Source organism: Haemaphysalis longicornis, unplaced genomic scaffold (assembly GCF_048455015.1).
Source record: "Haemaphysalis longicornis isolate Haplotype H1 unplaced genomic scaffold, Haemaphysalis longicornis Haplotype H1 scaffold_9, whole genome shotgun sequence".
Lineage (NCBI taxonomy): Eukaryota > Metazoa > Arthropoda > Arachnida > Ixodida > Ixodidae > Haemaphysalis > Haemaphysalis longicornis.
The window spans coordinates 8,502,735-8,514,954 of record NW_027526460.1 but is presented as its reverse complement, the minus strand read 5'-3'; the positions used below and the strand labels follow the sequence as shown (position 1 = coordinate 8,514,954).

The 12,220-nt window shown below is 51.7% G+C and overlaps 1 protein-coding gene across 3 annotated transcripts in view; it reads left to right on the top strand.

Annotated features, from left to right (window-relative positions):
• Hyd (E3 ubiquitin-protein ligase hyd) overlaps positions 1 to 12,220 on the top strand; it is an 86,946-nt gene that overhangs the window by 31,905 nt on the left and 42,821 nt on the right. For all 3 annotated transcript variants that reach the window (XM_077684325.1, XM_077684324.1, XM_077684323.1), the window contains exons 21-28: positions 6,670 to 7,197; positions 7,264 to 7,385; positions 7,986 to 8,236; positions 8,633 to 8,799; positions 9,067 to 9,244; positions 9,464 to 9,613; positions 9,714 to 9,831; positions 9,921 to 10,028. In XM_077684325.1, the coding sequence (XP_077540451.1) occupies positions 6,670 to 7,197; positions 7,264 to 7,385; positions 7,986 to 8,236; positions 8,633 to 8,799; positions 9,067 to 9,244; positions 9,464 to 9,613; positions 9,714 to 9,831; positions 9,921 to 10,028 (1,622 nt within the window). The remainder of the gene's footprint in view (positions 1 to 6,669; positions 7,198 to 7,263; positions 7,386 to 7,985; positions 8,237 to 8,632; positions 8,800 to 9,066; positions 9,245 to 9,463; positions 9,614 to 9,713; positions 9,832 to 9,920; positions 10,029 to 12,220) is intronic.

Genomic DNA, 12,220 nt, shown 5'->3' with positions numbered 1-12,220 from the left:
GTTTCTGTCTCTTATATAAGATGTCTCTTATAAGCAGGGTGCCATGTTTTTACCAACTGATCAACCCATAGTTCAATGTGGGCACCGTATGACTCAAATAAGCTCAAAAGAACGCTACAGCATGTTGAAAAAGATTCATTCTAATTAATGTTTGGCCCAAGCATTTATGAAACTTTGTTTGCTTCATGACTGTATTTACACTGTTTTTTACAACCAATTCTACAAGCTTTTTTTCCTTTCCTTGTTTGTGGAAGATGAATCGTAGATGTTGAGTTCACAAGCCTGATCAATAGCCAGAGCGCACAGCTTCTTCCGCTGTGTGCTCAGGCTATTCATTACGCTTGCAGGACTCAACATCTGCAGTGCTTCTTGATTGGGAGCTACGCGAGTGGGAGAGCCCGCATGTGCGATCGTGCTCCATTCAATGGACGGCAGTAAGCTTCAACCACTTCTGTAAGTTGCATTTTCATTGGCAGGGCTTCTCATTGTCATTTCATAGCTGACTGAACCACTTTGTGTTTGCTGAAGTTATAATAAATAGCGACTGCAGGTGTCTGTCGTCCACCTGTGCTTCCAGGATGGAAGCAACTGCAATTAGTGACTGGTGGCACTGTGTCTGAAGTTAAAATGTCTGTTACAAGCGAGATTATTGATTAAACTTCAAGGATAACTTGTCCCTTATAACCAAATCTTCTACATCCGATGTCTGTTATAAAAGAGGTCGATTTAATGGGAGAGATAGGGCAGCCAACCATGCGGGTGAATAGTGTCTCTTATACCCATTTGTCTCTTACATCAGTGTCTCTTATAACGAGGTTCAACTGTATTTTCTTGCCTCAAACGCCTCCGTGCAGCTATTGGTTGAAAAAAAAAAAAAAAAAAAAACGGCGCCGACCGGCAATTCTATTCGCTGAACGAAGGCACGTCACCAAATGCTGCTTCCTGATTGGTAGAGCCTGGTACGTGCATCGTCTGGTGTGGTAGTGAGCACGGCCGAGGCGGCTCCATCTTGCTTATCGTGTTCGCACAAAAAGCCAAGACCGTTGCCAAACCCCGAGCGAAAGTTTGCTACGAGGCACAAGTTCGGAAAAAAAAGGAAGTGGTGCCCTGCAGTTTCAGAAGAATGCGCCGGGTCTGACGCGCTGCCCGCGCCGAGCTGCGCAGAAGCCATCGCCGACGAGGTAGGCCTAACGGCTCCACCAGCCAGCGGAAATGCGTCGGAAAGTGGCCGTATTTGATGCGACACAGTGATGCTGCAATCCAAAGATGTGCTGCAGAGAGACGTGTTTGCCTGAGAACAGTTGAAAGCGCTCTCTTCGACTCCTGCAACTGAACGGAAATCAAACTTGGTCACTAGCGCCGACGACGCTCCTCCCGGCCCAACTGACGAGAGCAGCTTCGTGATTGCATGTTTGGACTGCGTCAACGTGTTGCTGTCGGTTGTGAAGCGCAGAGTTTGCGGTGACAGTGTGACGTTTACAACAGGCGAGCGGGCGTACGGCCTTTCCCTAAAGATGGTAATCGCGTGTGCGATGTGCGGTGATATTGCCTCGGAGTGCAGCTCTCCTCGCGTGAAGAGTGATAAGAAGGTGAATCCGTTTTTCGTGAACGTTCTCGCCGTGCGAGCGAAGCAGACGACAGGAAATTGCCAAACCGCGCTGTATGATGTGTTCGCTACAATGAACATTTCTCGCTGCAAGCTGCACACCAAATCGTGGCAAGGCTACGTGAAGGAGAAGCTTGCGCCCGCTGCGTCTCGTGCTGCCGACAACGTGATGGCCACAAGTGCGTGGTCAGTGAGAAAGCTGTACGACGATCTGCAACTGGGGAACCCCGATAACATTTCTGTTACATACGATGGGTCCTGGATGAGGCGAGGCCACTCGTCTCACATCGGCGTCGGCATGGTCATCGAACTCTTTACGGGATTACAGTAAAATCCTGTTACAACAGATCTGCTTACAACAGACATTTGGATACAGCATAGTGATTTGCAATGCTTGGTTGGTCTTCCTATCTGTGCCATTGATTAAACTTCCTTTACTGCAGATTCTGTTACAACATACATTCGGTTATAACAGACCAGTTTGAAAGGTTAACAAGTCCACGTTTGCATCTCTAAAGTGAACTTTTCAAGTGCAGGCAACCAACCATTCATTTGTTGGGTACGTTTTCAGAGTTTGTGCTTTCAACTCACACTTGTGATCAAACGAAAACAATTTGAAACAATTGAAAATAATTGGGAATTAGTAGAAGTGAAACTTCTTGCACCCACTTGCAGTATGCACAAGTGTGATGTCCTGGCAGTCAAGTGATAGGATTTAGAATTTAGGTGTTATAGTGTAACAGATGAGATGCTTACATATGAAAGTTACCATCATTAAAACCATATATGAAAGTTACCATCATTAATACAAAAAGACGTTTGCCCTCATACATTATAGATGGCTAAATCTCCAAGCTTAGCAATGAGATCTTTACTTGCATTTCATTTATATTCATGTGAAGACAATGGAAATGCAAGTGTAGGTTGAAGACGTGAAAGAGAGAAATAATAGTATGAGGGAATCAAAAGTTTGACGGGGTGCCATACATCAGGAGCCCAGCAAATGTAAGAGTCATGCACGTCATTTTGTGACGTGCTTTATAGTGTCACAAGAGGATGAAACTGCTGAAAAACCCAATTCATCCTGAAGGTTTGTTGGCCTAAAATACCAACCTGTTTAATTTGTAACTGAATCTCGAGAAATGACCAGCTTGGTTTTTTTATTTGTTTTTAGCAGTTTAAAAGTCTTGTTATAACAGACTTTATCCATGATTCTGTAAAAGTCCGTAGTTGTTCATACTTCTTTTATAGCAGACTGAAATCATGATCACTATCATGGTCTGTTGTAACGAGGTTATACTGTAGTTCTGGACTTCGTCGTCTTGAGCAACTTTTGTGCTGGGTGCGAGTGCGGGCCAAAGGTAGGCCAGGCTTGGAAAGACAATGACGTCTGTCAAAAAACACTGAAAAGAAGGCTGGTGAGATAGAGGTGGAGGCCAGTCTCATCCTCTTTGAGAGGTCACTGCAGCGGCACAACCTGAGGTACACCACAATTCTGTCAGACGGCGGCTGCCACACTTTCTTGACGTTGGTGGATGCCAAAGTGTACGGTTTTGTTCCAGTTACCAAGGAAAACTGTGTCAATCATGTGAAGAAGAGGATGGGAACCTCCCTGCGCAACCTGCTTGCAAAAGGTACGGGCTCAGCATCTGAGAGGCTTGGTGGCTAGGGTCGGCTAACTGGCGACCTTGTCACCAAGCTGAGTTCGTATTACGGCTGGGCTTTGAAATCGCACAGTGGTGACGTCGGGGCCATGCACAAATAGGTGATGGCCACCTACCACCACATCACTTCGAATTACACCACGTCCAACTACAGCCTCTGCCCACCAGGCCCGGACTCGTGGTGCCGGCAGAACGCTGCCGAGGTAAAGGGGGAGCCCGCACCAAAACTCGGATACAACCTGCCACCTCACGTGTGCAAGGCTCTTCTCCCTGTGTACGAGCGCCTTTCGGACGAAAAGCTCCTGCAGCGCTGCCTGCAAGGCAAAACGCAGAACTCAAACGAGTCCCTCCACTCCATGATATGGGCCCTGGCACCCAAGGAGAAGCACGCGTCGCTGTTCACCGTGCAAGCTGCTGTGGCTGAGGTGGTGTTGAAGTTCAACATAGGCAACGAAAGAGCCTCGGCTGCCATTCTGAAGGAACTGGACCTCAACCCTGGGCTTCCCAACACGAAGCATATGGCTGAAAAAGACCGCCATTGACAACCTGCTTCTGCACGCAAGCACGAGTCAGCTGATGGCATGCAGTGAGCTTTCAAGAAGCACCACTCCGGTGCCTCCAGTCAAACAGATTATGTGCCTGGTGGCTACTGACCCGATACCAGTGTAAATGCACTGCAATTTTGGTGTTCTCACTGAAAACAAGTCTGCTGCTTCTTTCCTCATTTTCTCAAAACACTGACTCTGGCCTTTTTGCAAACTTGCGGAAGAGCTATCTCAGCTCTCAGGGCACACACGACAATAATTTTTGTTGTATTATGGAGCAGAATGTGCAAAGTTCACAATGGTAGGAACAGAATTGTTATTATATGTGTCAAAAAAAAATTATTTTGCTCCAAACCATATCTCATGGTAGCCAAGTTTTGAACAACAAATTTTAAACTGCCATAAAATCACTACTGGTGGCCTGATCAAAAAAGTACTCCTGCAATTGTGTTCCTTGAGCTTTCTAGTCCCTTTTAGGGTGCAGAATGCAACATTCAGATAGTTAGGCTTTCTTCTACTGATTACGCAAAAAATCCCTAATAAGGTTAATTATACTAGAAACTAATTGGCACAGAAACAAAATAAGTGCACATTTGAGATCATCACACCAAACTACACCAGGGAGCCAAGTTTTATTGCAGTTGGTGAAAAAACAAAGAAAATAGGTTTAAAACCAGCGTCCCCCCTTAAGTTTTGGTTTCGGTATTGCCGCAGGGCTGCGGCTTGGCTTTGTTACTACGTGGCTATCCAATTCTAGCCCTAGCCAGTGCTAGCCACCCGTTTCTTTGTTGATGGATTAGCGTTTGGTTCGGCAACACGTGTGCACTCTTGTGAATCACACTTTGTGAAGTTCTCAGCAGTGAAGTACGAGTATGTCAGGGCCATGAAAACAGTACTCGGCTGCCTTCAAATGAAAGGCGATTTTAGCTGCAGAAAGCGTCGGTAACAGTGCGGCCGGGAGGTAGTTTGGCGTCACCGAGGAAAGCATTCGCAGATGGCGACGACAGAAAGAAGCCCTCTTTGTGTGCAGTGGAACGCGAAGAAGCTTTCGCGGCCCGAAGAATGGGACGTTTCTGGAAATCGAACTCGTGCTGACGGAGTTCGTACGAGAACAGCGAGCTGCGCATCTGGCTGTGAGCATGGATCTCATGCAGGCGAAAGCTATGGAGCTTGCTAGAGAAAAAGGGATACCAAGCTCTACCTTCAAAGCAAGCAAGAACTGGATCCGTCGCTACATGTGCCGTGCTGGATTTTCGTTGCGGCGGTGAAGTTCGGATTCGCAGAAGCTGCCCGAAGCATTGGAGAAGTTGCTGATCGCTTTCCAGCTCTACGTTATTGCGTTGCGCAGGTCGAAGGACTTCCAGCTAGGCCGAATCCGCAACCCTGATCAGATGCCAGTTTACTTGGACATGCCATCGCCCCTCACCGTTCACGAAAAGGGGTCGAAACAAGTCTGTGTCCGGACCACCGGGAATGAGAAGACGCGAGTGACCATCATGCTGTCGTGCACGGCAGACGGCCACAAGCTTCCTCCCTATGTGGTCTTGAAGCGCAAGACACTTGCTAAGGGTGAGGACCTGCCAAGAAATGTCATCATGAGATGTCACGAGAAAGGTTGGATGAATGAGGTCCTCGTCCTGGACTGGATAAAGTCAATGTGGTGCAGGCTGCCCGGACCGCTTTTGTACTTCCCATCTACGCTCGTGCTGGACGCATTTCGCTGCCATTTGGCTGAGTCTGTCAAGAAGCTGCTGTGCGATTGTCATCTCGGGTGGGATGACATCGCAACTTCAGCCTCTTGACACAATCAAAAGGTGCTACGCCAAGTGGATGCGCTCAGGCGAGCCTGCTGTCACACCGACTGGGCGGCTAAAGCGGGCATCGCCAGCCACTCTGTGCAAGTGGATTGTGGGGGTGGGCGTGCATGCCACAAGATCTTGTCCGTTGCTCATTCAAGAAGTGCAGAATCTCGAACGCCCTCGATGGCACAGAAGATGAGTACCTTTGGGAGGACTCCTCGGACAAGGAATTGTCGGAAGAAAGCGCGTCCGAGGATGAAAGTGATCGAACTGCGGGGACTTATCCTCACTTGTGTGATATGAGCGTGAACACCACGCCGGTAAACACCACGCCAGTAGAAATTGAACCAATCTTTTTCCCAATTTTGCATCCCTAGAATATTACCTGGTATTATAATTCGGGTTCGCATTATACGTGGGTTTTTACGGTAATCCAAAGTTGGCTAGCACAAGTTACCGAGTGGATGTGCACTGAAGGTTGAAAGCAGTGCCAAATTTCTTAGAGTGTTTGAACAACCTTTGAATAATTTGAGATTTGAACACTCCAAATTTAAACTGTGGATGCAACTTCTTGTGCAGCCATCATTTCTTTTGTTGAGTATTTTGCCTATCCCTACTATATTTTCCGCCGCGGTGGCTCAGTGGCTAAGGCGTTGCGCTGCTGAGCACGATGTCGCGGGTTCGATTCCCGGCCGCGGCGGCCGCTTTTCTGATGGAGGCGAAAAGCAAAAACGCCCGTGTGTACGAGATTTCGGCGCACGTTAAAGATCCCCAGGTGGTCAAAATTAATCCGGAGCCCTCCACTACGGCGCGCCTCATCGCCTGCGTTGCGTCGGCGCGTTAAACCTTACAATCAATCAATCCCTACTATATTTTGCTATTGCTGCCGTGACGGGGCACGCAACATTTGCCAAGCTACTACACGAGCACACGCATGCATGGCCATGGAGGTGGTTGGCCCTGCCACGATTTGCAGGTTTACGTCGGTCTTTGCAAATCAGTGGTGGTGTGCAAGCTTCTTGTCCCTAAATGGTGCTGCTGTGGGCCTCCTGCAGGGACGCCCAGGGCTGCACCCCATTCATGACGGCCGTGTGTGGGCGGGCGTACCACGCGGCCCTGCTGCTGCTGGATGCGGCACAGCGGGTGCTGCAAGAGTCCCAGGGAGGGGGCACGCCGCCCACGGCCGCAGCCACAGCCAGCAGCAGCAGCAGCGAGGCCAGTCGGCGGGCCCTGCAGGGCATGCTGTACCCGGCCGGGTCGGCGCCGGACGACTCCCCGCTGCACGTGCTGTGCTGCAACGACACGTGCAGCTTCACGTGGACGGGCGCGGAGCACATCAACCAGGACATCTTTGAGTGCCGCACGTGCGGCCTGGTGGGCTCCCTGTGCTGCTGCACCGAGTGCGCCCGCGTGTGCCACAAGGGCCACGACTGCAAGCTGAAGCGCACCTCGCCCACGGCCTACTGCGACTGCTGGGAGAAGTGCAAGTGCCGCGCCCTGCTCGCGGGCCACCAAGGCATGCGCGCCACCCTGCTCAACCGCCTGGTCACCGACACTGACCTCGTCACCCTGCCCAACAGCAGGTACTGCGCTGCCTTGCGCTGCCGTGACGTGGGGGTGTGAGCCTCCTGCCGTTTCCCCTGCTGCAGGGGCGAGAACATCTTGCTGTTCCTGGTGCAGACCGTCGGCCGTCAGCTGGTGGAGCAGCGCCAGTACAGACCGTCCAGATCCCGCTCCAGTGCGCCCAGGAAGGTCTCCAACTCGGAGATGGGTGAGAGTGGGGCTAGGGTGTCAGGCAATAGGCAACAGTTTGCTTTAAATGCTGCTTGGGGAATGGCAACTTCTGGTTGCTAGGCACGGGGGGTGAAAAAACCCTGAGCCCACGTCTTGCAGCCTTTAGCAGTTGAATGGAGGTGGGTGGTAGAGCACTCAGTTCCATGGAATGAGTGCTGCAGTGTGCGAATATTCTAAAGCTCGGACATTTGCAAAGGTTTTTCGCAGTTTGAAGAGTGAGAGCGTTTGTGTTGGAAAACTCGAGTAATGCAAAGAACACCTGCCTCAGCGTGCGTGCGTGCCCTTTTGGGACACGATGTGCTGCAGATGCTGAATATGACACTGCCACGCAAGGAGAGAGAGAGAGAGAGTGTGTGTACACGCGTTTTACTGAAACCTCTCCTAATGCATGTTTTAAGAAAACTGGCCCTTTTCTTTTACACTTAGGACTGAGCTGTGCCTGCATCTAAAATAATGTCAGTCTTCGTTCCATTTCTAGTGGGTCTAAACTGCAGCTTCAGAAAAGGGTAGGGGCGTGTGGGAACAATGGCAGGGTGGCATTGCATCCTCCCCCGTTGTGTGGCTTTTGGTGGAGCAGAGCCAGACATGCCGGACCACGACCTGGAGCCCCCGCGCTTCTCGCGGCGGGCCCTGGAGCGCCTGCTGAATGACTGGAGCGCCATCCGCACCACCATCATGGCCGGCTACCGGGAGGAGGAGTCGGCGGCCTCCCGGCTGGCGGCCGGAGGCGCCGTGCCCGAGGACCAGCAGCCCCACCTGGTGGCACAGAACGGCACCGCCCTGCTCGACAAGTTCGTCCACTGCCTGCTCGTCAAGTGCAGCATCGAGGTGCGTCCCTCTCTCCGGGAGGCCAGGGGCAGTCGAGGAGGGCTTGGAACGGTCACTTCTGCGTCAAGGCTGCTGCACTTCTGGTCCTTTTGGGACCTGGAGTGTTTGTAATTGCCCTTGTGGAAATCGCCTTTGCTGAGCACATGCTGACTGGGTCTTTCGGTGAGCCGCCTCATTGTTAGCAACAGTGGCCCGTGCCATGTTTTGCCTGAATGCTTGTTGAGAAATTGAAGGGGCCCCCTGATGCATCCAGTGTTGGAACGGGGTCAGTTCCCTCATTGCGGGCACTCGTCGGAAGGCACTGTTGAGTGGCGGGGATGCTCTGGCCCCTCCAGCTTGTGGGCCCCCTTTGTTGGGGTGTGTTGTTGAACACGGCCGCCCATGAATGGCCCGCAGATGCTGGACACCCTGCTGACGACGCTTGTGCGGGAGATCCAGAACGAGAACATTCCCGGACGGGCGGCCGAGGCCCGCCAGGTGGCCCACCGCTTTGTGCGCAGCGTGACGCGCATCTTTGTCATCTTGGCCGCCGAGATGGCGCCCAACACCAGCCGCAAGAAGAGGTGAGGCTGCCTGTGCAGCACGCGAGGTGACAGAACGTCCGTAGTGGTGGACCGATTGGGTGGGAATTTCTGGATCAGCAGAATCTTAACGTTGTAGTCATAATGTGCAGTGAATTTCCATTGCTGCCTCTTTAGTGGGGCTTTTTTTGCCACGATTCTAAAATAGCCACCAAAAATGGCATGGTGGAAGGCAGTGAGGATTGACTAAAGGGGAACCGAAGGGGGCTGCTGTGTCCGTGCGAGTTCACTGCCTCTCTCTTGGTGCAGCATGTCGGGTACGACCCAGCCGCTGATGAAGTGCCGGCGAGTGTTCCAGTCGCTGGTGACGCTGGCCGTCGAGGAGCTGTGTGAGGCAGCGGATGCCCTGATTGCTCCTGTGCGGCTGGGGGTGGCCCGCCCCACGGCCTCCTTCAACCTGGTCTCCTCCTGCATTGACGCCATCCAGGTCAGTTGGCCTCTTGCTGGTCCTGCGCACTCTCCCCCACTTCCCTCCGTTCTTCTCACAGCACAAGGTTTGTAAGTCCACGCCCGGTTGCATGTTTTGGCCATTTGTGTTGCCTTTTCTGTTGCGGCTCTTGCGTTGAAGCGGTCAGTAAGCCCGCTGCTGCGAAGCCAGGCCTGGGCTGGTGAAGGCGAGTCATGTGACCTTGCCTCTGTTTGGCAGGGGAGTGAGGAGCTGTTTGTGGTGGAGCCCATCGTCCCTCGTGCCAACCAGCCCGAAATGGTGGCCTCGCCTGCCGAGCCACCCTTGGGCCAGAACCCCCTGTCGGCCAGGCAGCCGCTGGGCCTTCGGGACGCTCTGGATGATGACGAGGCAAGGGAGCCTTTTCTCCACTTCCTTTCTCGGGGTGTCTGCCAGTGCACCTGTGGGCGCCCTCTCGGTTGTCGTTGATGGCCGCTTCTTGCATTGACAGGTGGATGTTGTGGACGGCAATGTTGGGGAGGACCCCGACCACGAGGAGATTGAGCGGGATGAGCGCATGGAGACATCGGAGCACGATGGCACGCCGGCCCACGAGCACAACGACGAAGGTGGGTGTCTCGAAGCCACGGGGTGTCTCGTGGCCACGGGGTGTCTCCTCGACACGTGTGGGGGTGCAACGCTTGCCGTTCCCTTGCAGAGAGTGACAGCGACAGCGACCCGGACAGCGCATCGTACCAGAGCAACCAGGACAACGCCAGCGCCCAGAGGAGTGCCACCACAGGGGCCACTGCGGGCTCTGATGCGGGTGAGCGGTGCGGCTCCCGCTCTCCCCAGTGTGGGCGCCTGTTTGTACTGTATTTCTGCACAGCCTCGCTGCTCTGTGTACCGCATTGGGAAGCACACATCATCACAGCCCCGGTTGCATTCTATTCTAGCTGACTTATTGCCAAAAGGCAACCTTGAGGAATTCCAGGCATAGCAACCCTTGAGAAGCTCAATTGTTCGAGGGTGATAAACTTTCCCGTTATTAATGGGATTGTGGGGATGCTTGCTCAGGCAGAATTCGGTCACTCTGAGACCTCTTCCTGTGCAACAAAGGTTGGCCGATGCTCTTTGAAACTGCGGGTAAAAATTGGGCGTGGCCCCACCACTGACGCTTTGTTTCCTCCCTCCCCCGTGCAAGTGCATGCAGGCAGTAGCATGTGCTTCTCCCCTTGCAACACGTGTTGCTTGTTTTATCTAAATGTGCTCAACTATGCTTGCAATGGTTGCAAAAGACGCAGAAGGTGCCTCTTTAGCTGCTTTTAGCACGAAGATGCCTTTAGCAGGAAGCTGCCTTTAGCAGTGCCAATTGCGATAAGAGTTGTATCTGGAGGCTGGATTTTAGGCAAGTGCCTATTTTGTTCCTTGCGCTCCTGTCATGCCACTTTGATATATGAGCACGAATGTGAGGTTAAGAGGGGCTTTTGTGGTGCTATAGTGCCTATAAATGCTTATTTTGGCGTTTGTTCCTTAATGCATATTTTCACAGTCGGCGTCTTAACTTTCGCTTGCGAATGGAGAGTGAGGCGGTTATTCATTTTACCAAGCAGCTAGCATTGACTGTGCAGAACTCTATTCGCTTCAGCCCAGTCCTCTAGTTCAGTGGGCCAAGTTGCATGAAGCTGGCACAGCGAAGGCCGGGTGGAGGAGGGGAGCCGCGGTGAAAAGCCCTGTGCCTCCAGAGGGCTTTGCAGGCAAAGAGAAAAAATTCAGCGAATTGACAATAATTGACAGTGCCAATTGAAAGCCACCCATTATGTGTTTAACCCTACTCTAGGTCAAAACTGGCGTGTCGGCTTTCAGTTCTGACGACAGCCGCGCGGGCCACAGGTGGCCGACCCCTACTCTAGTTCAACCAACTCCCAGAAAACGGCCGTTGGCAGCAGTGGAGTAGGACACAGTGACAAGAGGCACAATTTTGAATCCAAAAACGTGCAAGTGGTAGTAGTTGCTATTGTTTCCACAATTTTCACGGTGTGCGTCTGTGGCTACGTTCTGTGCGTCTCCAAACAGATTCCTTCAAACATGTGCAGTCGCATCCTCGTTTCTAGAAGCATGCTCAAATTCAACTCTGTTTCAAACTCGACAACTGAGCGTTGAACCCGCATTTGTTAGTAGATGATTGCTGTACTAAAGAGCCGATGGTGAAACGTCGCTGCGTAGCTGCGTTTTCTTACGCCTTAAAATTCATACTTTCGATGGGCTCTAAAATGCCTATCCATCAGAAATCTGTTCCGATGCTATGCAGCTTCTAAAAATGCTTATCAAATGCGTGGAAGGTTACAGTTTTATGACCATCATTGTCTATTGTTTGACCAAAAATGGCTAATTATCTCTAATTATCTTGGGAACTAATGGACCAACTGAAAAAAGAATGGCATATTCGAAATCAGTGGGTAAAAAGCGGCGAGTCTGGCAGGTTCCACACAGTTCACTTGAAAATTAAAAGAAGTTGTTTTAAGACCATTGTCCCCCCATAATTTATTGATAAATCGTCGTCTCTCGAGTTTATTATTTGTGTCTATTCTTGTTGTGTCACAATTCAATACGCCTCGAGCTTCGCGATCGCTGCGCCACCTGCCGCCGCTTCTCCGCGGCGTTGACGGGATTTGCGTTGCGTGGCTGATAGGGGCTCGTGCAGTGTTTGGGCTCTGTTTCGCTTCTTTTCGCCTTTCCGCGCCCTAAAACAAACTTGTTATGGTGACGTCTATAGGCAAAGAGTACGTAAGGTCAATTAAAAAGCAGCTGCGTCTTCGTCGAGTACGCGATTGCCTCCAAGAGCTACCCGGGGACGCGGTTCTGCGCGCTTCGTCGCCGCTCTTCCGTGCGTCGGCGACGGCAGCAATATATCACCCATGTCATTTCCAAAACATCAGGCACAAATGAATTCTACTGTCGCCTCGTTTAGACCTGATGCTGGCACAATGAGAGGTTGGCTTCATTTTGCAGCGTGGA